Raw genomic sequence first — 27,855 nt, forward strand, 5'->3', positions numbered from 1 at the left:
TTGCAACTTCTGTGCCTTTTTACTGGAAGTGGTGGCTTCAGCAGCATTACAAGTTGCTCATGCTGATTTTTCCCCAAGAGCTGCATTGTTGCATGGGATTTGTCTGCTTTTACCCCAGAATCTCAGGGTTTTCCATCTACAGCTTGAGCTATACTTGGGATGAAAAGTAGTAGGAAGAAATTCTTTGCTGTGAGGGTGATGAGACCCTGGCCCAGGTTGCCCAGAGAAGCTGTGGCTGCCCCATCCCTGGCAGTGTTGAAGGGCAGGTTGGATGGGGCTTGGAGCAACCTGGGCTGGTGGGAGGTGTCCCTGCCCATGCAGGGGGTGGGACTGGATGATCTTTTAGGTCCCTTCCAACCCAACCCATTCTCTATGATTCTGTCATCTTTGTGAGGTTTATTGTAAGATGTTCATGTAGCACTGGAAGTCTGCTCATGTGGCTGTTCCAAAACTTACTGAAGCAGCTAAAGAAGAGAGACAGAGACTGAGATTCAGATTTAATGATACCAGGAGGATTTCTTAAGATGAGGATTTTTTTGGCTATGAGGTTAAGATATGTACAGATTGTCTTACTTTTTTCATTTTTTACCTTCAAAGAGAAGGGCTGGAAAGCATAATATCAACAAAATGCAGAATTAGTTTTCTGTGGAAGCAAAGTCTGCGTTGGGCAATTAATTTCTGCTGGGTGAGGCCCAGGGTGGTGATGTGCTGGTTACTTGCAGTTGCTGTGTTTCCATGCTGAATAGCTCTTGGAAATACAGTTGTGCCACTGCTGAATGTAAATGTAAATCTCAAGTTCAAATATATTTCAGCAAATGAGCGAGCTGGGCCATTGCTGAGGAGCTTTTACAGCTACCAAAAGAGCTAGATATATTTCCTTACACAAAAGCTTATTTAAAGAGTCAAAGAATAGTAAGCAGAGTTAATGAAGAGGAGAAGAGTGCACTGCCAATAAAATACAAGAAGGCAGCATACTCAAGTGCAACGGGAGATACAGCCTGGCTAAGCCACAGGGGAAAAATAGATCCTGTACTAACACAGGGTGACAAAACTGAGAAGCTTCTGGCTTGTTTAGTTAACTGACATGAAGACAGAGCCACCAGCACTCGAATAACAGCTCTCAGATGGCTCTGTGGGTCTGCTTTTGTTAAAAACAAACCATTCCTGGAGTGCTGTTAAATCTGCTTTTTCTCTCGCTTAAAATCACAGAATAGAATAGAATTGTGGAATTGAATCTGCTGAGTTGGAAGGGCCCCATCAGAGTCATGGAGTCCAGCTCCTGTCCCTGTGTAGGGCACCCCAAGAGTCACACCATGTGCCTGAGAGCATCATCCAAAAGCTTCTTGAACCCAGACAGGCTTGGTGCTGGGACCACTGCCCTGGGGAGCTTGTTCCAGTGCTCAGCCACCCTCTGGGTGAAAAACCTGACTTTATTTCCTGACTTTGTGTTATTAAGATGCTTCTTTTTTTACCATGTTGGCAAATCTATGTCCTTCTTATGTTGGGGGTTTCAGAACTGAACACAGTGCTCCAGGTGGGGTCTCATGAGAGGCAAGTAAAGGGGGACAATCCCCTCCCTGGCCCTGCTGGTCATGCTGCTGGTGACACAGCCCAGGACATGGTTGGTTTCTGGGCTCCAGTGCATGTTGCTGCCTCATGTTGAGCTTCTCATCCACCATCACCCCCAAGTCCTTCTCCTCAAGGCTGTTCTGCATCCATCCTCCACCCAACCTGGATTTGTGCTTGGGATTGACCTGACCCAGGTGCAGGACCTTGCACTTGGCCTGGTTGAACTTCATGCAGTTTGCACGAGCCCACTTCCCAAGCCTGCCAAGGTCCCTCTGGATGGCATCTCTCCCTGCCAGCGTGTCCACCTCACCACACAGTTTGGTACAGGTTGTTCAGATTTCCCTACCCAGCAGTGTCATTATTTTTTTTTTCATGTTAAGTGTCTTTAACACAGAATCACAGCCGAGGCTCTCAAGAAATTAAACCTTGATGAGTAAAACAACCCAGCTCCTGATTTCTGACTTCAGAGCTTTCAAACCTGTTGCTGATCCTGTGCACTGAGGAGAACCTTTGATCAGCCCTTCCATCAGCTCGTGTCTTCTGTGCTCCACAGCATCAAGTTTCCTTCCAAAGCACCTGATATTTTTCTTCTGGTTTTATGTTGGAAACACACATCAGGCTGCCAGCCCTCCTGCTCCTGCATGTGCAGTGGAGAAAAATGCTTTTGTTAAAGTTCCCAGCATTTCATTTCATAACTCCACCAGTGCATAGTTTAAAAAAATCCTCAAATGGGTTGAACATTCAATTATTGCATGAGTTTTTAGGTATTCTGTCTCCTTTTTTTTGTCCCTGCAAATAGGTAGTTTGTTGAAAGTAAACTTGTGTGGGTTTTTTTATTACTGCCACTTGACATAATAAGCAGGTTTGAAACAGCCTGTGGCTTCATTATTGTGTAATGATGTGAGAAATGTTGTCACTAAAAGGTATTTTGATTTGGTTATTTATAGAAATCTATACTTATTTTGCTTTGAACTGTAGACATAGTTTCTACACATAATATATAGGTATATCTTTTACTATTCCATTTATTAAGGATGCAAAATCCTTAGGATTTCTGTGGCAGTTTTTACAGTAGGTGAATTGCAAACCTTTTTTGATATAGATTGAGAAACATTTTAAATCTCTCATCCCACATGATCCTTAGATACCATGACTTCCTCAGAGAGGGGGGAGGCAGAGATTTTTCTTCACTGGCACCACTGCAGCACCAAGCTCTGTCCTGCAGGGTTTTGTCTGCTCAGAAATGATGCAAGACTTGAGGTTTTGCCCATTTCCATCTCTCAGCTGTTTTGCAGCCTAAAAAACCCCAAATTGCTAAAATGTATTTAGCTGCTTTACTTGTCTTTCTATTCTTTATTCCCTCTTGTACTCACACTGCAGGCTCTTCAGGAGAACAACTTGTATTCCTTGGAAGCTTTTGGCACACAAGTAGCTGTAGACTCCAAACCTCAACTTTTTGCTGGACTTTCGGGGTCTGAGAGCATTTGAACTGCTTAAGTTTTACGTTTCTTTCCATGCTGAAGCTCTCCCTAAGTGGTTGGTAGGTTGAGGAATGCAAGTTCTCCTGCAGACAGATGGTGCCAGAGCTGTGCTCGGCGGGCAGCCAACCAACGGGATCCTTCCCAAGCTCATCCACGAGGCAGCGTCTGGTGCTGGAGGGGAGGTGCTTGAAGACTTGGATCTGGGCAGGGTGGAGTGTTTCTGTCTCTTGTTTTGCAGTTTTTATTTGGAGCAGTTGTTGTGCTTGAGGCCCAGCCAGCAACGAAGAGCCAGGCACCCACTCGCTCCCTCCTCCCAGGGGATGGGGAGGAGAAAATCCAACTAGAAGCTGGTGGGTTGAGACAAGGACAGGGAGGTTTCACTCATTACTTAGGGTCACAGGCAAAACAGACTCGACTTGGGGAAAAAAATCGCTTTAATTTATCACCAATCAAATCACAGCAGGACAAAGAGAACAAAACCAGCTTTTAAATACTCTCTCCCCACCCTTCACTTCTTCCTGGGCCCAAATTACTTCATTCCTGATTTCTCTCCCTCCTCCCCCCAGCAGCAGAGGGAGCAGGGTTTGCAGTCAGTCATGGGTCATTTTCTGCTGCCCCATCCTCATCAGGGGTAGGACTCCTCACAGCCTTCTTCTGCTCCAATGCGGGGTCTTTCCCATGGGAGAGAGTCCTTCATGAACCCTTCTGACATGAGTCCCTCCCATGAGTTGCAGTCCCTCAGGAGAAAACTTCTCCAGAGCAGGCTGACCACAGAATCATGGGCTGCTTCAGGAACAGCCACCTCCCCTGGCATAGGGTCCTCCATAGTAGCAGCTCCACATCTGCCCCACTGTGGTCCTTCACAACTGCAGGTCCATATCTCCTCCACCATGGTCCTTCATGTGCTTCAGGTCCACTTTGGCTCCACCATGGTCCTTCATGGGCTGCTCCACCACATTCCTCCATGGGCTGCAGGGGACAGCCTGGCATCTCACATCTCTCCTCACCTCCTTCCTCACCGACCTTGGTATCACTCTCTCTTCCCCCTCCCCTCTGCCCTGCAGATCTTGCAAGCACTTTCATTTTCCCCTTCTTGAAGGGCATATTCCCAAAGGCCTTCCTGCTGTCGTTGGTGGGCCAGGTCTTGGCCAGGGGCAGGGCTGGTTTTGGAGCCAGGAGAGCTTCCAGCAGCTTCTCACAGGAGCTGCCCCTCTGGTCCCTCCCCTACCAAAACACTGACCCAGCACAACAGGTTTTTTTCAAAGTAGCTCAAAACTGCCTCGTCTCCAGAATAATTGTCACAGTCACATATAAATCCAAATCCATTTAAAATAAGGAATTCAGCAGTGTTTTTCTCTTAAAAAACTCATACAGTGGCAAGAAAACTCATTCTTTAACCAAAATGTTATTCTCAGCTGCAGCTTATAACCCTTTTTATTCTTTCTGTGTCATGGATTGCCCTGGCAGTGTTGAAGGGCAGGTTGGATGGGGCTTGGAGCAGCCTGGGCTGGTGGGAGGTGTCCCTGCCCATGCAGGGGGGTTGGAACTGGATGATCTTGAAGGTCCCTTCCAACCCAAACCAGTCTGGGATTCTATGATTCTGTGATGGTCTTTAGGTTTAAGGTTTCTGCCTGACATTCAGAAGAACTGAGGTTTTTCTGGCCCTGGCACTTGGTCAGATGTGACTGAAATGAGTTGGTCTCATCTGAGATTGCTGTTCCAATCATGGGACTTCCCAGAACATTGTTTGCTGGTGCACTTCACTTTTGGATGGGCATCACTATTCACCACCCGGCTGTTTATTGAACTAAGACTTCCTGTTTGTCAGATTGGTGTGGTAATTCTTCTGAGGCCAAGAAATAGGGGACCAAATCTTAAGCACTACTTTTAATTTAGAGGCACCTCTGTCCAGGCTTGCTCTGCACAGCGCTCTGAGAGCTGCCACGGGGAGACAAAGCAAATATAATTGGCATCCCTGAACCAACTGCTGACTGCAGCCAATTAGCTGAGAAGTGACAATTTGTGACTGCTGCAGTGGGGCTGCACAGGATTGGAATATAAATCTGTTTCCATCCTGGTTTCAGTTCACAAGTGAACTCATTTTTATATTTGCACAGTCTCAAATGTTTGTGCCATAAAGCTCAATGGCTTAGTTAGTGTTGCAGCAAGTGAGGAGTCAGTAATTTATCTTTCATTGGTTCTTCACACAGGAGTAACGTGGCTAGTAGTAGTAGGTGTGAAAATCAAATTTTAGTGGAGGTTTTATTGTTGCTTGCTGTAAGATGTAAATCTGAGCATGTGAACTTCTTCAGCTACACCAACTTGGCCAGAAGTTTTTATTCTACCAAACAGAAGGAGCAGTCTGTGGAGTGTGCTTGGTTTTGAATTAGTTTTTCATAGAATCATAGAACTATTCAGGCTGGAAAAGCCCCTTGGGGGATCACCCAGTCCAACCATCATCCCTGCTCTACAAAGTTCTCCCCTAAACCACATCCACCAACACCACATCCAAACCACCCTTCAACACACCCAGGGATGGTGACTCCACCATTTTGAGCTTCTGATGATCAAGGAGTAGTTATTTTAATACAAGGAGGAATAGATCCATCTGTGTTTATATCTGGGACTTCTCTACTTCTTTGTGATCTACCTCTCCTGGACCTTTAGCTGTCAGATCAGCTGATGTTAGAGCCGTGGATGGTTGTTCCCTGCTCCCAAGTTGTTGGCTTTTAACTGAGCATCACCACTTCTCCTCCTGATGTCCACACCTATGCCATCAGGTGTGTTACAAACTCTCTGGCATCTCCCACCTCCAAACCGTGCTCCACTTTAAATTGTTGTGTGTCAGTTTTTCAAGTTACAGTTAATTGCTGTAAGACCCTGTCTTCTCCCAAGCTTGCGGTTTAACTTTTCCATCTAGAATATCTTTCCCTGTGGAGCAGGTTGTTTTTGCAGCTTTTGAAGATTTACAGGGATCAAGTCAGCTTAAGTTTTCCTCTTAACCTCAGAATTTGGGATGTAGTTTTGCTGTTCATTTCAAATAGCTCCATGGTGCCTCAGAAAGGGAATGTCCTGCTGGCTCCATGGTGCTGTGGCTGGGGTGGGGATCCACCTGGAAGCTCAGCAAAGCTCAGATGTCAGTGGGTTGTGTCATCTGGTTCATCATACAGCTGCAGATACACTGGTCCCTCTTGCTGGGTAATGGGCTAAGTCCTAATCTGTGACTTGTAGTGACAATATAAGGGGTAATAGTTCTAAGCAGGAAGAGGGAAGATCTAGATGAGACATCAGGAAGAAATTCTTGGCTGTGAGGGTGGTGAGACCCTGGCCCAGGTTGCCCAGGGAAGCTGTGGCTGCCCCATCCCTGGCAGTGTTGAAGGGCAGGTTGGATGGGGCTTGGAGCAACCTGGGCTGGTGGGAGGTGTCCCTGCACCCCCCATACAGGGGGGTTGGAACTAGAAGACCTTGAAGGTCCCTTCCAACCCAAACCAGTCTGGGATTCTATCATTTGTGTTTAAAAGTGAACTACAACCAGGAATGATGTTTTTCTTGAGCAGAGGAGTTGTCTTTCCCCCCAGAACTATCCTAGAGGACAAAATGGATGTTTTGATGTCACTCAAGAATGCTTAGAAACCATTTGTATTTCAGCTGGTCCTTGGACAGGAGCACAGGCACTCAGCATTCAGGCCACGACATCCTGTTGTTGTCAGCTGTATTTTCCAAGGTCAGATGGAATCCTTGCCCTAACTATGAAAAAGAGAAAGTGGAGGCACTGAGGAAGGAATAGAGGAAGATGCACACAAATGTCATCTGCAGCTTGTTTGGCTGTTGGCTTTACCTAAAGCCCTTGGAGCTCCCAGCCTGGCACGTGGCTTTTTTGTCCCTTAACCTTGGACTGTATTGAAATAAAAAACAGAGCAGCCTGAGGTATCTGAATTTCTGTGGGTCTCAGTGCCTTTCTGGTCCTGTGGACTTTCAAACTGTGAGTGCTGTAGCATTCTCCCACCTGCCAGGTGAGGTTAATGGATCTTGCAGGAGGGACCCTTTTGATACCTTCTGAATTCACAGCAAGCACCAAACTCCAGTCACCCACTTCAGGCTGAGCCTTCTCTGTTGCACTTCTCTGCTTTCAGAAGTTAAAGAGGCTTTATTTTTTCTCTCCTTTCCAATTCTGTTCTAGGACTGTGTCCTGTTCATATTATCATTTCCAATTTCCTCTTGTCTCAGCCCTAGTATGAGGTAGGGTTGAAAAGCAGGGCAGCACTGATGGCAATTGAGTCACTTTATACGAGAGAGGCAAAAATACAGCATGTAAATAATCCTGAATTGCTAGGAGAGAAAGTGAGCTACAGAAACAATATTTTCCCTTTTAATTTGTGTTTTCACAAGCATTACATAACCCAAATGCCCCAAATTATGCCACAAAGTTGTCATACTGGAAGTGTCCTTCAGTACAGTAGCAGTTCTTCAGTTAGTACTCCTAGTCTGAATGAGTTCTGGACAAAATAAGGGATGATTTGGGTCTAGAGAGAGATTTGCCCCATCCCTAGTGTAGCTAAGAGTTTGGCTTCATTTGTCTAAAGCAAAAACTTCCAGTGCAGGTGGAAAGGGTTATGCTGTGATGATTTATCTGTAAATCTATTTATTACTGTCGGAAATGGTTCTTCTTCCCCTCATAAGTCTAAACAAAATGCCCCCCCTGGCATTGGCTCACAAGAATTACTTTGCTATATTTAATGACAAAAACACACTTCTACACAATTCCTCCTTCTTGGTTTGGTGATACTGATTTTTCTGAACAGTATGTGAAATTGAAGTATGTTTTAATAAATTCAAAGAACCTGCACATCAGTAGAATGGATCCAGATAAGGTTGCACTTCCAGGCTTTGGGTGAACTTGTTTCAAAAGAAGTTGGCAAAGCATCAGCTGGGCCCGTTTTTGCACAAAATTGTTCTCTTGAAATGATTCTCAAGTTTCTTTTCTTTTGGAACACAAACTGGGGTGCTAATGCAAACCAATTCCTGGCATGCAATCATCCCAATTTGTTTGTCAGGATTGATTTCACTCACAGGCTGTCGTTAAACTCCAGAAGTATTTTGGGTTTGAGATACCAACTGTTACTGAAATGTCAGTTGGGTTCAGTTTACTTTTCCTTTACACAAAATATTTTGGGGCCAAGTGCTTTGCCATTAATTCCTTTGAAATGTGTGTGTAATGATTGCAAAACTGTGGTACTTTTTAGGTGTCGTTGGGTAGTTAGAGGTAGGCAAGTTTCCTTTTTGGCTTAGTATTGTATGCTAATCAAATGACAAAGAAAGCTATTAATAATTATATTGAATTACACATTTTTATCAGTCCACATAGCCAGCTATTTTTATTCAACTGAGAAGCAGCCAGATTATTTTGATGCTTCAAATCATGTGGCATTAGAAAAAGGGTGATAAGATGCTGTGCTTTTTCAGCTACCTTTTCAGGTTAGAAAAACATCAGCTTTATCATACTCTCTGGAATTAATGGAAATAATTTTCTGATCTGTTTTGATCTTGTCTGTTTAGGGATGGTGCATTATTCCTGCAAACATAGCCTGAAACATCTTTGAAGGACACACATGTTATGGAAATGGCAATTTTTGTAGCTGAGCTGAAATTCTGCTCGGTAGTTTTGGGGGGGAAGCTTTCCCAGTCCCTACCAGGAGATAAACAGTGTTTTCCTGCAGTTACTCTGCTGATTCCTTGGGTGCAAAATGAGGTTTTTGAGAATGGATGAATTAATCTTCTACTGTCATTTCAACTTAATTAAAAATCCATACTGCTAAGAAGTTGGTGCCATATTTTCCTTATATGCAGAATGAACAGGCTCCTCTTAACAGCTATTTCTAACCAAACTTTGTATGCAACTGAATTAATTAAGTCCTAGGAACAGATTATGTTAGAGGAAATTAAGCTCTAAGTAAGCAAACCATTAACAATTATGATACTAAATTGCCTGTGACACAGATTGGTCAGGTTTAATAGCATAAAGTGTTTTCAGCTTGTGAGAAATAAACTGCAGAAGCCAACCTTGTTGGTTTGTTTAATCCGTGTATGAGGTACAGATCCTTGGTTGGTCTTTGCAGGAGAAGAGCTCCAATGAGTAGGAAGAACCAGCACCAGTTCTAAAGCATTTATAGTGCCTTTGTGTGACACAAACCCAAATTTTCCTTCTCTGTTTTGTTCCTTTCCTACACTTGTATTACCAACCAATGAGGAGCCCTTTGCTGGTAGCAGTTTAGTGATAAGTTCACAGTCTCATTAATCTGCCATAGAGTCTGTCCTCTTGTCAAATTAGCAGGTACTTGTTTCTTCTAATTGGAGCAAGCTTTGGTTTCCATCACAGAATCTGGTCCTAATGATCCTGCTTTTAATTTTCTTTTTCTGCAAAAGGATTTTTAAATGTAAACTGTTGATACATAATAAGGTCATTGTTTAGAAATGCATCTTTTGCAGCCTGTCAGCATCATAGTTACTCTCAGACCAGGTTTCAATATCCTGGGTGTACTTATTACCTGGTGGCATTTTTGGGATGTGATATTTATGGTAAGAAAAATCTTTGCCTTAAAGCACTGCCAGAATAATTAGGTGAATATAAAGCCACCTCTGTTACCATGCACTGAGTTTTTAAATAAAAAGTGCTCCCTCTCCTTTTCTCAGCAGAAAAGAATTGGGAAGCACTTTAGAAGGCAAAAGAATCAGCAAGAAACTGTGTGCTTTCTTGTCTTTTGTAGGCAGTAATCTTGAGGTCATGAGCATCTGGTCTGCAGGTTTCGAGTTGGCTTTCCAGCAAAACAGAACTTGTGCACCCTGAGGGGGCTCTCAGCTTAAGAACATTTCAATGTATTTATCAGAAGATCATTTTGGGCAGCTTCCATACCAAGTTACGATGGGTAGTTGAAGCAAATCTGATAGTAGAAGGTGTTTTTGAGCAACAGAAACCCAAGCAATGGCTCACTTTGCATCTGTTCATTACTTTTGGAATGTGGCTATTGCTGGGAGGAGAAGTGGGTGTTTATACTAATGATACCATCACATGTCATTTATGAAGGAAAAAAAACCCAACAAATAATGATGCCCTAAGTGAATTTAATACCCATGACAGGCTTTTGGGGCAGAGAAGTGCAGATTTCAGTTGAGTTGTGAAAGAAATGCAATTACTTCATGAAAGAGTTAATTCCTTGCTGTGGTGCTGAGGTTGGTAGTCAGAGGAAACAGGAGGTACCTGGAAAGAACTTCTGATTCCTAATATTGCCAGAGTTGCTTTTCTGTGGGCTTCCCTCCCCTCTGCTTGGTTATTTTTAACCAGCCTCCCTAATCTTTCCTTTTGCCTCCCAAGTTCCTGTTCCCTTCTTCCTTCTGGTTTTGGTCCAAACCATTTACTTGTCTTTCACTTCTCTTTGCAACGTGGATGGATTGCAGGGGAGTGAGTTAAGATGAATGTCATAGCTGGTTTTCCAGCATCTATTGTCTTCTGTATCTCATACCTCTTTGCTGCTCTTCGTGTAAATTGCTTATTTGAGGAGATTTTGATGTAAGAATGTTGTTTGAATAGGAGGATGCATTTTTGAACTGTTTAAACTATATATATATATATACTGTGTGTATATATACATACACACTATATATATACTATATATATATACTATATATATTTTAAAAACCCTATAGTGTGTCTGTGTGTATATATATATATATATATACACTATAATATTACCTAAAAAGTTTAGACCAGATGATCCTGGTGGTCCCTTCCAACCTGACACTCTACTGATGAACTTTGGGTTGTTGTGTGTATGATCATTAAAACTGCTCTACTTTAGCTCTTTGAAACTTGTAATTTTTTGAACTAGTGCTTTGTGTTTAGTTTTTTTTCCATGTGCACTGAAGAGTATTCCTTGAACACTGCTGGAAGAGAGAGGTGTTACTTGTTTAGGTTCATTTTTTTGGATATTTGGTTTCAAAATCATGTGAAGTTAGTTTGTTTTCCCTCAGAATATTTCAGTGTTCAGAAATGTTAACTGACTGAAGTAGAGACCTATTTCAATGTATTTTTTTTTATCCCAGCAACAATGCATCTTTAATATAAATCTTCTTTTCAGGAAGTAATAGAAAGCATTTGTGTTTTCTTTTGCAGATTGCATTCTCACAACACAGCAACTTTATGGACCTGGTACAGTTCTTTGTGACATTTTTCAGGTACTTTTCATTTAAGACAGCTAAATGTTTCTTCTTTGCAAAAGGTCTTGAGGTTTTGTTTTTCAGGATAGTGTTTGGGGTTTTGTTGTGTTGTTGTTTGGGGTTTTTTTTTAATTCAACATCCTGCTTACATCACAGCTTAAAGAATGGAAATCCCTACTATGTTTAAAATATTGAATAAGGAAATAAGTTAAGAAAATGGTCTGCCCATCTTTGCATATGTATCTTGTCCTGTGCATGCAGGGGAAGGGAGGCTGGGGTGGGGAAGGCTTTTTGAGATGGAGGAGTTATTTTAAAAATGGTGTAGAAGACATCTTTTGAGTTACCACATCAAACACATAATGTCTGACTTAGAGAAACTGCAGAGATTGACACATCACCAGACACAAATCAGAAATTAAAGAAGGGATTTTGTAAAGGGTTAAAGCATGGACTAATTTCAGACTCTTTAGGTAGCTCCTTTTGATTTTAAAATTAACTCTAAAAGTATGAGAAGTTAAATAGAAGCACATATTTCACCACAACTGAAGCCAAATACCCTTCTATCAATCATTCCTGAACTCCTTGGTGAAGTTTAATTTCTTAGTGTGAAGCAAACTGATGATTTTCCCTGGGAGTTGGAACCAACAGAAGGAATTTCAGTGCTTGTTTCCTCTTCCAGCCTCCAAAAAGATAAAGCCCTAACACAGAGGTTACATGTCTCCTGGAGCATACCAGGCCATCTCTTTCAATTTCAATTTCAAAACCTCTTTTAGAAACTGTCCACACTCCATGCATAGAAATCCATATTTGATCAATAAGGAGAAGTCCCTCAGGAGGGATCATGGAGTCAGTAGTACTCCAGATCTCACAACCTCTTTCAAAGCAGGCAATATTATGTCCATTTCAAAATGAGCAGTGGGAATATTATCCTGCTTTAGATTCCATGCTAAATTTAATTAAAGCAAGGAGCTGCAGATGGCTCCTTCAGGTAAGTGGTTTATAGATCCATTAATTTTGTTGTTGTTGGTAGGTTGTACAGCATGGGGTGTTTTAGTGCAACCCCAGGTAAACAGGTTTGAACCACCACTTTGCTTCTATTCAAACATGGAGTGTTTACTCCTGCTCTGCTGAGTCCATCACAGTCAAAATCTTTCTGGCAGGATAATTATTTATAAGGAGAACAAACAGGGAAGCACTTGGTTCCTTTTCAGTGCCATAAGATCAGTCCACACTTTAAGTATCCATCAGTTCTTTACAGACCCAGAGCCACCTGCACATCAGAGTTGGAAACTCTGCACTAGGAGTGTTTACTCCAATTCCATTTGTGGGAGAAAATCCCAGTTTGGTGCAGAAAATGTGTACATTAAACATCTCAATGGGCACGTGCAGCTGAAAATACGTCTCCAAAAGTTAGGCAGCTGGAAGATAAACAGGAGTGATTTTTCCCTCCCTCTGTGCCATCACATGGATCTCCTTGAGGAGAAGTGGCACAGTGATGTTTAACATCCTAGTGTGCCAGCAGAATGAGAATGTGTGTATTTCATAGAATCATGGAACGGTTTGGGTTGGAAGGGACCTTCATGATCATCTAGATCCAACCCCCCTGCATGGGCAGGGACACCTCCCACCAGCCCAGGTTGCTCCAAGCCCCATCCAACCTGCCCTTCAACACTGCCAGGGATGGGGCAGCCACAGCTTCCCTGGGCAACCTGGGCCAGGGTCTCACCTCCCTCACAGCAAAGAATTTCTCCCTCACATCTCACCTCCAGCTCCCCTCTTCCAGCTAGAAACCCTTCCCCCTCATCCCATCCTCCCTGCCCTTGTCCCAAGCCCCTCCCCATCTTTCCTGGAGCCCCTTCAGGCACTGGAAGGTGCTCTAAGGTCTCCCTGGAGCCTTCTCTTCTCCAGGCTGAACACCCCAACTCTCCCAACCTGTCTCCAGAGCAGAGCTGCTCCAGCCCTCTGAGCATCTTTGTGGCCTCCTCTGGACTCTCTCCAGGAGCTCCATGTCCTTCTTATGTTGGGGGCTCTGGAACTGGACACAAAACTCCAGGGGGGGTCTCACAAGAGCAGAGTAGGGGCAGAAAAGAAGAAATTTGGGAAAAATCTGGGAGAAGACAGTTTATTGGTGTTTTCCAAAGAAACATTTGTAAAGCATTAAAAATGCTTCGATTCTTTAACTGCTGCTTGGTTCCTCTCCTAGTATTTTATTTACAGTCACTATAACTCTCTAAATTACCAGTGTTTTAGAGCAGCATGATTCTTCATCTCTGCTGTTTGTAGGGAAAACTATTCAAACACTTGCATTTTAAAGCTCGAGGGTACATTTCATAATTCCAGTTGAAGCCAGGTTAGACCATCAGTAAGCAATATCTGATAGCCCCCTGTGCTGCTAATGAAATAGAGTTGGCTGGGAGTTTGCACACTAAGTAGAGGTGATGAAAATGCTTCCTGCAAAGCCTAAAGACAGTTGGTAAAAGTACCTTTGAGGTACAGGCCACTTCTAAGTCAAAAACTGGGCTGGAGCAGCTCTGCTGTGGAGACAGGCTGGGAGAGTTGGGGTGTTCAGCCTGGAGAAGAGAAGGCTCCAGGGAGACCTTAGAGCACCTTCCAGTGCCTGAAGGGGCTCCAGGAAAGCTGGGGAGGGGCTTGGGACAAGGGCATGAAGGGGTAGGATGAGGAGGGGTGGTTTAAACTGGAAAGAAGGGAGACTTAGATGAGATATTAGGAATAAATTATTTAGTATGAGGGTGGTGAGACCCTGGCCCAGGCTGCCCAGGGAAGCTGTGGCTGCCCCATCCCTGGCAGTGTTGAAGGGCAGGTTGGATGGGGCTTGGAGCAGCCTGGGCTGGTGGGAGGTGTCCCTGCCCATGCAGGGGGCTTTGGGACTAACTGATCTTTCAGGTCCCTTCCCACCCAAACCATCTGTGGTTCTAATTTAAATACATCTCAATTCTTTGAGTGTAATGGACACAAAAAGGCACTCTGCTCTGGAAAATGAGTGTTTAGAATTATTTTGTCTTACCCTGTTCAGGGGTCTTGCTTCATTTTGTGGTTCTGTGGGAAATTCTGGAAAATGTTCTGTGCAGATTATGTTGAGTCCTGTTTCCATGTTCTGGAAGTTACTATTTCCACTTGCTTGTAGCCCCATCCTAAACATGCTCTTCAGCTGTGCCTTCAGCTGCATGGACAACCAGACAGGGAAATGGGGGGGTTTAGATTCTCAGTTTTGCTGCTGACATTTGTGATGATTGAAGTAAGTCCCTCCAAGGGGCACTGGAGTACAAGCTGTATGGCCAAACCCCAGTGCTGCTCCAGTTCTGGGGTACCACAGGCTCTGGCTGAGATCCTCCATGAGGCACACGGAGTTACAGAGATGCCAGGAACCTGGCCATGCATTCAAACAACATCAGGCCCTGTGGAGCAGGATAAAATGTACTCTGTGCAATTCTGGGCCCCTCACTGCAAGAAGGATGAAGAGGTTCAGGAGTGTGTCCAGAGGAGAGCTTCCAAGCTGGTGAAGGAGAACAAGTCCTATGAGGAGAGGCTGAGGGAACTGGGATTGTTTAGTTTGAAGAAGAGGAGGCTGAGGGGTGACCTCATTGCTCTCTACAGCTGCTTGAAAGGAGGTTGTAGGGAGGTGGGAGTTGAGCTCTTCTCTCAAGGGAATAATGACAGGATGCAAGGAAGTGGCCTGAAGTTGCACCAGGGGAGGTTTAGACTGGATGTTAGAAAGAATTTCTTTACTGAAAAAGTGGTTGGGCAGTGGAACAGGCTGCCCAGGGAGGTGGTGGAGTCACCACCCCTGTGAGTGTTTAAAATAAATGTAGATGTGGTGCTTGGGAACATGATTTAAGCCCTGAACAGGTAGATCAGGTCATGCTTGGTGGATTTAGGTTATGGTTGGACTTGATGATCTTCAAGGTCCTTTCCAACCAGGACGATTCTATAATTCTATGAAAATGTGACAGCTGGGTTTGATTTCCATTTCCTTGATGGGATCCTTTGGGTGAGAGGGGGTGGGCCTCACATTTAGAGGTGCTCTTAGAGTCTTGGAGCCCCTTCTGCAGTCAGTCTTCAGCACCAAGTCAGGTGTGTGGCTGCATTACCACAAGGGGTTAACATTTTATTTTAAGCTAGGAAAATGTCAGTGGATAAAGGTTGGGTGGAACAGGGAAGTTACAGGGGCTTTAATATTGCCTTATAATTGGAGCCACAGGAGAAATGATATTCTAACCATTGTTAACCTTTGCAAAGCTAAATGCAGTACAAGCAGGCTGGGTTTTGGGTTGGGGTTTTTTCTGTTTCCTCTGGTTTTCACAGCATAGGTCTTTAATTTACCAATCCTGGTGTTGTCTTTCATCAGATAGTTTGAGCTATTTTGAGTCTCTAGTAAACATTTTTATCAGTATCTGTGCTTCCTTGTCTTATCAAAAAATCTGTCTGTGCTACCACACCTATCAGTAATATGTATTTCTCACCAGTGTACATCCAGAAGATGTAAAAATATTTATTATTTTGAATATTTGGCCTTCTGGACTGATATTGCTCACCAGTTATGCTTTTTTTTTCCTTTTATTTAAAAAAAAAAAGTGCATTTGTATTTCTTCTGAGCTTCTCTGCTTTATTGGCCAGTTCTGTAGAGATTTACAAGTGGAGTGTTAAGAACAGTTTGAATGAACTCAGGATGGGCAGCACCAGAAGAGAGAGCAGAACAAGAGTGGGCAGCATGGCTGGTATTCTAACTGGTGCCACAGTTGGCTGTAAAGAAGTGGAGGATCATGAAGCTGGTCAGGAGGAGGCCTCTTGCTCCAAAACTAGGAGGGTGGCAGCCTTTTCCTAGTGGAGCAGCCCTAGGAAACTCAGGAGGAGGAGATGGAGGTGTTGGCCAGCAGACTTGCCTAGAAGGTCAGAAGTGTGAGGTGAACAAAGGTGAAGCCAAAGGGTCCTGCCAGAGAAGCTGTTGTGCCCTGCAGGGTATAAAAGCCCTATAAACCAAATAAATTAGGTTTGCTGTCTCCAGGAAAGAAGTCAGGAGATGTGGTGAGGACTTCACCAGCATCTCTGGTCCTCTGTATGGAACACAAGCCATGTTGGCCAGACCAGCTGGCCAATATGTTTGGCATTCCTGGGTGGGAGGGTGTCAGGGGGTGTAATCCATGGTTCTTTGAGGTTTTGTTAAATACAATCATGTTCAGCCTGGAGGAGAGAAGGCTCTGGGGAGACCTTATCATGGCCTGCCAGTGCCTCAAGGAGGCCTGTAAGAAAGATGGGGACTGACTTTTAAGCAGGGCCTGTAGTGACAGGACAAGGGGTGATGGTTTTAAACTGAAAGAGGGGAGATTTAAACTCGATGTGAGGAAGAAGTTTTTTACACTGAGGGTGGTGGAACCCTGGCCCACGTTGCCCAGAGAGGTGGGAGATGCCTGGAAACATTGCAGGTCAGGTTGGATGGGCCTCTGTGCAATCTGATCTAGTTGAAGATGTCCCTGCTCACTGTGGGGGGATTGGACTAGATGAGCTTTCAAGGTCCCTTCCAACCCAAACCATGCTGAGAGTCTATACTGCAGTCTCACCCTGAGCTTTGTGACATTGACTGATCATAGGCCTCTTATGTCTCCTACTGCACTTATGTTCCATGTCCTCATGTCTGCAGTTCATCCCATTTCTTGGATGCTTTATGTCTCTTCTTTCATATCTGCCCTTTAAACATCCTTTTAGGGGTGTCCAACACTGACTCTCTCTAGTCCCCTTGTAGTCTTAGTGTTTACAGGAGAAAAGGGTGAACTTCACCAATGGAACAAAAGTTGCCAGTCTTGTGTTTTCGTGGTGGCACGTGAGGTCTCATGTGCCACATCCTTTTGGGTATGAATATAAACTTTTGGTGCAAATAATTGGACTTGTTCCTCAGCAAAACTTTGGTGGGAGCAGGCTCTGTCTCCATCCACCAGTCAGGCAGATGGTTTAATGTGCTGAATATTGTTTTTCCTGGCTGTAAAAACTTGCCCAGTGTTTTCAATAAGTGGGAATAGCCCGTTGCAATAATTGCAATCTGGAGTTGTGCTGCAGATATTTTATTTACTCTTTTGCTTATTAAATAATTTCTCACTGCAGCAGAAATGGCCTTACTGAATATGTGCCCAGAATACAGACTAATCACTTCTTGTGTTTCCTGAGGAGAAGAAAGAGCTGGGGAATATCCTCACACTATTTCTAGCAAGATGGAGAAGTTTAACAGTTCAGCATCCATGACTTACTCCTTTCCTTGTTGTCCTCATCACTCTTAACTTCGTCCTCCACAATGGTCTCGTGTCTCTCCCCCATTAGTCCCATCCTTATCTGCACCCATTTGTGGTTTTGGCCTCTGAAAGTCTCCTGTGACATTGTAGGGGTGTGGGGTGTGAGAGGAGCACTTTGGGTTTTTAAACCTTTTTTTGAGTGGGATTTAGTTTATAGCTCTGACACCTTATTTGAGGTTTCTGCGTGAGTTGTGTTGATGCTCTTCTAGTCAGTGCTGGTGATGGACACCAAAGAGCAGTTCAGTTACCAGACATGGGTGTCCACTTTAGGGTGAGCTGTGTGGCTTTCCATGGGACACTGACTGTAATTCACTTGGGTGTTTTTTATGAGTGGAGTTGACAAGATGACCAGGTTAGTGCAGAGACTACAGAAGAAGAGAACTGGGAATGGAAGGAGTCTACAGAGCCAATGCCATGCTTGGTCCTTGGTCCTGTTCTTAGCTACAAGCCTGATCAGAGGTCCCTGCCCTTGGAGAAGCTTGTTCCCATGTAGCTCTCCTATGAAGGCAGGCTGAGAGAGTTGGGGTGTTCAGCTTGGAGAAGAAAAGGCTGTGGGGAGACCTTAGAGCACCTTCCAGTGCCTGAAGGGGCTCCAGGGAAGCTGGGGAGGGGCTTGGGACAAGGGCAGGGAGGATGGGATGAGGGGGAACAGTTTTAAGCTGAAAGAGGGGAGAGTGAGATGAGATACTAGGAAGAAGATCTTTGCTGTGAGGGTGGTGAGACCCTGGCCCAGGTTGCCCAGGGAAGCTGTGGCTGCCCCATCCCTGGCAGTGTTGAAGGGCAGGTTGGATGGGGCTTGGAGCAACCTGGGCTGGTGGGAGGTGTCCCTGCCCATGCAGGGAGTTGGAACTGGATGATCTTGAAGGTCCCATGGAAAATACAAGGGGTCGTGGGCACAAGTTGCTCCTGGGGAGATTCCCATTGGACACAAGAGGTAAATTTTCCACCATGAGGACAGTCACACATTGGAATAGTCTCCCAAGGGAAGTGGCAGAGTCCCTCACATTGGACAGTTTGAAGTCTCAGCTTGACAGGGGGCTGAGCCACCTCATATCAGCTAAAGCAGTACCTAGAAAGGTTGGAGCAGGTGATCCTTGAGGTCCCTGCCAACCTGGCACTCTATGGTTCTATGATTCAATCAGTGGATTTTTAACACAGACACAAAAGAGAAATGGTATCACCTGCCACATATGAGGTGGGTTGTGGCTGGTTAAACCTTGGTGCCATCTTCAGCTGAAATATTAGGTCATTAATCTGTAGATCAGATCTGTTGGCTGCAGATGGTTGTTTGGCAAAGGCCAACTGTGCAAACCCTCCACACTCCTTCAGCTTTATTATGTACTTGTTCCAATTATTTCGAGGTTTAATGTGTCAAGTGCTTAAAAAATGTGTCCTATAACTTTCCAGCATATTAAAATTTACTTCTAAACAGCACTTAAATGGCTTCCAATTCATCAAAATAATTTGGGATCTGTTTCTAGTAATCATTGCAGTGCTTTCAGAAATTATTAGGTGACCTATATATGTTAAGGCATATTAATATTGAAGCTGCTGTATATTTTGGCTTTTAAAACTGTCATTTTTTACTAGCAATTCAGATGTTGAAAAACATTGTAGGGTGGTGTAATGATTGGGCCCTAATATGCCAGATGGATTTTCTTCATTCCCTGTGAGAATGCATCATATCAAAGTGCTGAGGAAGTTTTCTGGTCATTTAAAAATGACAGCATGTTTGTTTGAAGAGCTTTAAGGAGACCTGGTGTGGAGAGAATGTCCTCTCTGCTAAGAAAAGGAGCTTAGAATACAGGATAAAACTAACCAGGGTGTTTCAGTTCAGGTTTTTGTGTCAGGGTGGGAATACCCTGTGGTGTAAAAAGCTCTAAGGGCTTATCAACTGACAAGTAATGTGTTGAGGGGAGATTACTTAGAACCATATTGCTCATTTGTTTTGCTTAAATCTTCTAATAAATAATTAAGAATTACTCTAATTCAGCTATTTATCGTGTAGAATATTGTCCATAAAATGTAAATGTAGCTTCTCCTGGTATTGCAATATTTGTGCTGCATAAGCATCAACTTTTCTAACTTGTGTAGGCCAATGAAACCTGCATTTAGTAGAACCTGACCCAGATGAGGAGTCATGTTCAGTTTTCCTTGGCATGAAAAACTCCCCAGGCGTGTTAGATGCCTCTAGATGATTCTGGTTTTTTATTCCAGCCTGGTTTCACATCTGAGTTTTCTGGTTTCCTCCTTTTCTCTTGGAAAATTGAACTGCTCTCACCCTGGGCTCATCCCTGGCCTTAGGAGAACAGAAATCCAACAGCTGATGGTTTAGGTGCAGCTCCTGGATGTGCTGCTTCCCCTGTAGGTGACATTTGAAGGCCTCCATCCAGACTGCTGAGGGATGTCACGAACCCAAGAACATTTCTGTCCCTTTTATCTTCTTTTCAGAAGATAGATGAGGAGCAATGATCCCAAAACTAGTGTGAGATGGGAGGAGGTGTAGAGAGAAGACTTGAACGACCAGTGGGTTTCAGGGATGAAGGAGGCTCTTGGTGGGCTATTATTGTTGGAGGACTAAGAAACAGAAGGAGAAGGCAAAGCAAGTCCTGCAGCCAAAGGTTATTTTTTGAAGCCATTTGGAAATGAGTGCATCTTTGTAGCTGGCAGAGAGATGTCAGGGCAGAGCACAGGGCTCAACCAGGACTTTGCCAACCTTAAGCTTTCACTCCAAACCATTTCCCAACACGGCTCTTCTTCCAAGCAGCTGTTTCTTTCTGCTGCTTCCATATTTACACAGTTTCTTTCCAAGAGAAGAAAAAGAGCCTCTTTAAAGCTACTGGTGTGAGGAACAGGTCTTTTTTAACTTAATTCAGGGTGGTTTAGGCCGAGCAGACAGACCTTGACTTCACTCTACCCCCAGGGCCCTTCCAGCAGGTGATGGACTTCAGCCCAGCAAGCAGATGCTGCCTCTTAATCCTCCCTGAGTCCTGCCAAGGGGAAGTAGAGCAAGGGGGTGGAATAATTTCCTTAGAGCCTTTAGAGCTTTTGTGGGTATTTGCTGCCTCCTTGTGACAGTACAAAGATGTTTGGTGGTGTTCCTTTGAAACGCAGGGGGCTGTGGTGAGTGTTTTGGAAAGAGTTTTAGTAAATGGTTAATTCCTCTCTGTGCTTTTCTTCTGAAAGTCTTGGCTGTGGTGCCAGAAGTGAGGCAGGGAAGAGGAACCTGTGAAAGACTCTAACACGTACAGTCTTGTGCAGTGTTGCATTTTGGAATGGGGATTTAATAGAGGGATAAAGGTGATCCTCTTAGTTCTTCACTCTTGCTTTCTTCTCCAAGGGAGTAAATGAGTATGTATGGGGAGAAGCCATGTTCAAATCAACCAGAAATAGTAAGTCCATCCCTGACATTTGCAAGTCACTGAGCCCCCAATCTAAGAAGGACATGGAGCTCCTGGAGATAGTCCAGAGAAGGGCCAGGAAGATGATCCTTGGGCTAGAGCAGCTCTGCTCTGGAGACAGGTTGGGAAAGTTGGGGTGTTCAGCCTGGAGAAGAGAAGGCTCCAGGGAGACCTTAGAGCACCTTCCAGTGCCTGAAGGGGCTCCAGGAAAGCTGGGGAGGGGCTTGGGACATGGGCAGGGAGGGATGGGACAAAGGGGAATAGTTTTAAGCTGAAAGAGGGGAGAGAATGAGATGAGATACTAGGAAGAAATTCTTTGCTGTGAGGGTGGTGAGACCTTGGCCCAGGTTGCCCAGAGAAGCTGTGGCTGCCCCAGCCCTGGCAGTGTTGAAGGGCAGGTTGGATGGGGCTTGGAGCAGCCTGGGCTGGTGGGAGGTGTCCCTGCCCATAGTAGGTGGGTTGGAACTGGATGATCTTGAAAGTCCCTTCTGATGCAAACCATTCCATGATTCTGTGAGTTCAGTCTGGTTTGATCTGTGTTTTCAGTCCAGTGTGTATATTGCTGGTGCTCTCTGATCAATACGGAGCACACAGGTCTTGTAAGGGTCACCTACAGCAAGGTGGAGATCCCAGTGACTTTGCTGGCTGTGAACAGGACAGTGGAGCTTCATCTATATGCTTGACCTCCCAACAAACTCCTCGTGAAGGTAAATCTCTCCAAGATGTGATTTTATAACACAAAGGTGCTGGAGATGGATGAAGTATGTGGTCTTTTCCCTCTGCCCTTGGGATTTCCACTTCCTTTCCCCAAACAAAGGGGTGTTGAGGAGATAGACCCACAAAGCCATGGCAGAAGTATCTAAAATGCTTTATCCTGAAATGAAACTTCTTTCTGGAGTCACCATGTGAACATGATTGATTGCCTGGCAGGCTTTGTGCCTTGGCAGCCTGTCCTGGGGACTCCTGCAGATGTTTGGAATATTGTTGTTTTTATAAAGCCAGGAATTAAATGGGGAGCCAGGAACACTTTTTCCTGCTGCCTTGAAGATTTTGTTTTATTTCCACCCTCTGTTTGTCCTATGATGTTAAAATGTTACTGAAAACAAAGCAGACCAAAGGTTTAGCTGGTGGTGGTAGCTGTGCTGGTTTTACTTGGATACATTTGGAATTTTTGCTCTTCAGGGAGCAGTTTCCCATTTGAGTCTCAGAGACAAAGCAAACCTCACACCTAAGGAAGCCTTTGGGGTTTTATTGAGGAAGAGGGAGCTTAAAACAGAAAAAAACTTACCAAAGCCATTTCCTGCTGGAAAGCAGTTCTGAGGAGAAGGATCTGGGAGTAGACAGCAAGCTATCCATGAGCCAGCAGTGTGCCCTGGTGGCCAGAGGGCCAATGGAATCCTGGGGTGCATAAGGAAGAGTGTGGCCAGCAGGTTGAGGGAGGTCATTCTCCCCCTCTGCTCTGCCCTGGTGAGGCCACAGCTGGAGAACTGGGACCAGTTCTGGGCTCCCCAGTTCAAGAGAGACAGGAACTGCTGGAGACAGTCCAGGGAGGGCAACAAAGCTGAGTTGGGGGGCTGGAGCATCTCCCTGATGAGGAAAGGCTGAGGGAGCTGGGGCTGTTCAGCCTGGAGAGGAGAAGGCTGAGGGGACACCTTATCAGTGCCTACAAGTGTCTCAGGGTGGGTGCAGGGAGGACTCTGCTCAGCAGTGCCCAGGGACAGGACGAGGGGCAAGGGGCACAAGCTGGAACATGGGAAGTGCCATGGAAATATGGGGAGAAACTTCTTCAGGGTGAGGGTGACAGAGCCCTGGGCCAGGCTGCCCAGGGAGGGTGTGGAGTCTCCTTCTCTGGAGAAGTTCAAGATCCCCCTGGATGCAGCCCTGGGTAATGGGCTCTAGGGGATCCTGCTTTGGCAGGGGAGCTGGATGAGATGATCTCTAGAGCTCCCTTCCAACCCTGACAATTCTGTGATTATGTAATTAAGACTTCTGTAATTGTGTAAGTGTGATGGCGTTGATGCCTTGGGGAGCTAAAAAAAAAAAGCAGGCACTCAAAAATATTGCTAGTCCATCATTTATTTGTGCATGTTCAGGTGTGTCAAAAGTGACAATCCATCTACTCCAAACGTGACCTTGTCCAGGAGAGAAATACAGTTTCCAAGAGGTCCAGACAGTCTGCTCCAGCACTTGATGCAGCAGCAGGGAGCTGTGGGAAGGGAAAGCAGAAAATATCAGTGGTCAATAATGCATGTTAACTTCTTTACCAAAACAGCAATTAAAGATTTAATGTAGATGCTTTACTAGTTAATGGGAGCACATTGTTTTTTACTGCAAAAGTCAGTAGTAACCCAGTAGCTCTCAGGAAGGAAAATAAAATGGCCATTAAAAGTGCTTGTCGAAACCATTTGTATTTGCAGAAAAATGGCCAGGCTTTTTACAGTGAAATAATGTCAGATTTTAATACTTAGAGAAAATGTGGGGGAAGTGATTTGGAATACAGTCCTTTTAAAATGAAAGAGGCCAAACAAATCTCTCCTTGATCCTGCTTAAATTTCTAAAGAAATAAGCACAGTAGGAGTCTCTGGAAGCAGCGCAGACGTTCTAGTGCTGAAGTCACACAAGTGCCAATTTTTTAATATCATGTACAGTAGGATAGGAAAACGTGTTTCTTAAATATCTAAGCTTGAAAAATATAATCACGTTGCCCACTGGCTCTCCCTTGTGTGCTCAGTGCCTGACCACATGCAGTTTTTACAATATATAGGTTATGGATAGTTATACATAATCAGGAGCAGCTCCTCCTGCATCTCAGGGAATGGTTCCTGCTGTCTGTCCTTTCCATCATGATAAATGTCTGCTGAAACATTTGATGTTGTAGGACAGGACTTTTAGGTGCTCAAAGGAGCAAAGGTGCAGTCCCTCAGAGGTCATAGAATCCCAGACTGGTTGGGGTTGGAAGGAAGATCATCCAGTTCCAACCTCCTGCATGGGCAGGGACACCTCCCACCAGCCCAGGTTGCTCCAAGCCCCATCCAACCTGCCCTTCAACACTGCCAGGGATGGGGCAGCCACAGCTTCTCTGGGCAACCTGGGCCAGGGTCTCACCACTCTCATAGTGAAGAAATAGTACAAGGCAAATGACCATCTTTGACAAGAGAGGACAACAGGGAACTGGTAGGATGAGATGCCATCCGTCATCATAAGCCATGTGTTTTGGGTCAGGAGTGCAACTGTGGCTTCACGTCCAAGGAGAGGAAGTCATTGGGGTCATGGATGATGGTATGAGTAAAGGTGGGAGAGCACAGTGCAAACCACAGGAGGCTTGGGGATCTGCAAAGAGGATTGATTTTTTTGGGAAGCAGAGCTGAGTTTGTTTTCAAAGGGAGGAGCTATTGAGTCTCCACAGCCTTTCTCCCACCGTGGTCTTTCCTCCATGGATGTGAGGCTCCCTCAGGAGCCCTAGAAGGATGAGGACTGAACCGTGCCCAGAGTTGGGGAGAGGGGCTGGTTCCCCCTTCCACAGAAACCCCTGTTCATGCACACAGAGCACAGCAGTGGGTGTAAACAGTGCACTTCAGGAAATAAATCACTTACTCTGGTGAATCTACCTTTGAGCACACTCTTTAAATATACTCTAGGGCATGGGGAAGGAGGTTAGTTGGGTGACATTTTCTTTTCCCCATCAGTGTGGTACTTGAAAAGAGTTCACTGTGGTTCAGATACACAAAGGGAAAATGTTGATGGGAGGAAGCTTGTGTGCCTTGAAGTTGCTCATTAGGTATTCAGTGTGATAAGATGCTAACTGTCAATAAAGTCAGCTTTTATTATTCTTGTTATTATAACTGCTTTTTGTCATATCTGCTGCTTTGCATTTTCCCTAGAAGCTGATAAATCTATTCATCTTCTTCTCTTTAGATTTAAGAAAAGCAATCTAGATTTGGGGAAAACAAGAAATGCCCACAGTTTTGCAACAGCCAGTTAAAAAGAGTCCAACTATTATCTGCTTTTATCTTATTTTTGTAATTTGGGAAAGAAAAAAAAAATAATCTGTTTTCTCTGCTTCCTTCAAAGCTTTTATTTTTTTTTTTGGGTTATCCTCTCACTTGAAAAGCCTCCAAAGACAGTCAATACTGGCATTTCCAATTTGATTAAATCTTTCAGCCTCACTGTTTTGATTCTCTGGTGAAAATTGGTGGATGCTGTATAAGGAGGTCAAACAGGTAACTTTGGAACAAGAGTTTTCTCTGGAAATAGATGTGCATTGTTCCTCACCAGGTGTCATGAGCACTGAACTGTGCAAAACATTTTGCACTGCTGTATTATCTTTCATCAAAGCACCTCTAAGTATTACATGAACTTTGAGTCTAGGTTTTTTTTTATTTGCTGGAGTTTTTCAGCTGCCTTTATACTATGAACAAGGACATAAGATCTGTATTTTTTTTTTTTCCTTTACAGTTGTTTCCTGTCTTTGCTCCTGGTGGCAGCTGTGGTTTGGAAGATTAAACAAAGTTGCTGGGCATCACGACGAAGAGAGGTTGAAATGACAAAATCTGTCTTTTAAATGCCTTTTTTTATAGTTCTTTCTTGTGTTTCTTCACATGTGCATATCATTAACCTTCAGTTAAGGATAAGTTTCACTAATCTATAAATGCTTGTTTAGGGATTTATAATAGTGTACTTTTGATTGCAGCTTCAGTGACAAATGATGCTCTTTTAGTGTCCTGGTGCTGCAGTTTGTGAAGCACAAAAAAAATGGGGGTGAATGTGCTGAGTCTCCAGAGCTTGGTTTCCAGACAGCATGAATACTAACCCGCTGCAGATCAGGAGATTCTTTGCATCACTTTAGAAAGAGGAAGTTTTTGCACTGAATCTCTGAGCCACAAGCTCCTGCTTTAATCTCTTAAGAAAAGGCTAATCCCCATTTTCAAATTAAAAGCTTGTCTAATGTTTTGTGGTTATGTTTTCTTTTCCCCTGGGACTTAGTAGCATAGGATAAAAGTGGGAGAAGCCACCCCCGGTTTGGAAGGCTGTAGGGCTCCACTTACACAGGCAACTTTTAGTGCCAGAGCTTTCTCCCCCTCACTAATCCAAGGACCATACCAGCTTCCCAACTTGTTCTTCTTTGCAACATGTATAAAAATGTCTGCCTCACACCCCCCAAAATATGGTTTCTTCTTCTTTATCCTTGATGTATTTGATGATCATTTTTTTTTAACCAGCCTTTTTTCCTGCTTCTCAATTGGAACTAATTTCATGTTACCCTCCAAGCACTCAGTCTGACTGAGATAGACTGGCCAGCCTGTTGTTGCTCAGTAGCATACAGAACATGTCCTGATTTCTCATTTTTAAGCACAAATGCAGAAATAGATAGTAGAGGAGCAAGTCCTGGGTGCTGCAAGGCAGACGACGCCCGTTCCTGGGCTTTCTTGCTGTGGTGAGCACAAAAACCATGGGAAGAAGCTTTGGAAAATGTAGAAATACAGCAGAGGTCAGGCTGGGCTGTGCCTGGGATTATTTTTAGGAGCTTTGTCTGGTGCAAACTCTTGGCTTGCATGCAAAAGGAGAGAAGCCAGACTTGATTCCAGTGTGTCCATCTCTATGTAAGCATCTGTACATGATCACCCAAGAGCAGGTAGCTTTTCCTAAGGAGTGTGTCTCTTCCCCTGCTTTTGGATTTTAGGGGGAAATCTGCCCAATTCCCATAGATTTTCCTCCCGGCTGTCCTGCTGGGATGAAGCTCTTGGCAGCTGCAGGCACCCAGACATCTAACTGTTCCATCCAAGGGTGTTTTATTCCTACGTTAGTTGATCAAGAGTGTTCTGGGGATTAATTTTTCCAGGGCTGAAGTTCTGTGTCGGTGTTCATTTCTTGCAAATCTTCAAAAATTTGTGTCTGGTTCTGCTTCCCAGTGGGAATAGTATAAATGTATTCAATCTGAGGATCTCCTTTCTTATAATAAAGCAGGATTGTGTCTGATAACTCTTTCCCTCCTCTTCTTTCTGCTTCAGATGTTTTTGCTCTTACTAGTGAACTCAAATGCATAATATAGTCAGTGGTTTTCACACAGATAACCCTTAATCTTTGAAATAATTCAAGTCTTTGAGGTTTTCTGTATTCTCTGAAGGTAGATAAATTTTTACTAGGGCAGGCTGTTTTTTTCCTTCTCCTTTTCTTGGCAAGAAAGGAAGCTGGAGTCAGCATAACATTCCCTTTTGGCTCCTGGGGTTAAATGTTATCTAGGAATGTATAAGGAACATGGACTGAGAAGGAAACACTGTGCTTTGGAGCTCAGTTTAAATATTTTAGCAGTGGCCTAAATGAAAAATGTCTGTATAATTTAAGTTCCTTTCAGCCTAATGGATGCTTTAAGGAAAAAAGCTGGCATTGTAGCAACACCTTGGTGTGTTTTAGTCTAAATTCAGTTTCCACCTGTGGCTGCTTGAGAAGCAGTTGATCAGTGTGTTCTTTTCCTGGCAGTTTCTTGCCTTTTGCTGTTATTTGTCTTGCTCCTTCCTTACATCTAGTGCTTCTGTCTTGTACTTCATAATCTCTGCTGTTCCATCTGTCATTAAAAATACTTGTAAAACTTGAGGAAACTGTTTAAAATCTTTGTCATGCCATTATTAGATATATTAATAGGAATTATCTCCAGAAACAAACGTCTGCCCCAAAATTCTTTGACTTTTTGGTATTATCTAGGATTGTTTTATAGCTCACAGGGAGCTTTTTATACAGCCTCAAATAAATCCTGTCAAGGCTCCCTTTAAACATTATTAGTTGAAATAATGATTAATAGCAGTTTGCTACGCTGCAAGCATGAAGTGCACACAAGTTTGTTCTTCTGAGGCTGTTTTTGAAGCGTGGGATTTTTAGGTTTGTAATTCTTCCTTCCTT

General features: G+C 44.1%; 1 protein-coding gene across 1 annotated transcript in view; it reads left to right on the forward strand.

Moving 5' to 3' along the window:
- ATRN (attractin) overlaps nt 1-27,855 on the forward strand; it is a gene marked incomplete at its 5' end in the record, with an annotated part of 169,919 nt that overhangs the window by 106,995 nt on the left and 35,069 nt on the right. Inside the window, 2 exons of the mRNA XM_051618313.1 lie at nt 11,218-11,279; nt 25,417-25,495. Coding sequence (XP_051474273.1) covers nt 11,218-11,279; nt 25,417-25,495 — 141 coding nt within the window. The remainder of the gene's footprint in view (nt 1-11,217; nt 11,280-25,416; nt 25,496-27,855) is intronic.

This window comes from Apus apus, chromosome 4, assembly GCF_020740795.1.
Source record: "Apus apus isolate bApuApu2 chromosome 4, bApuApu2.pri.cur, whole genome shotgun sequence".
Lineage (NCBI taxonomy): Eukaryota > Metazoa > Chordata > Aves > Apodiformes > Apodidae > Apus > Apus apus.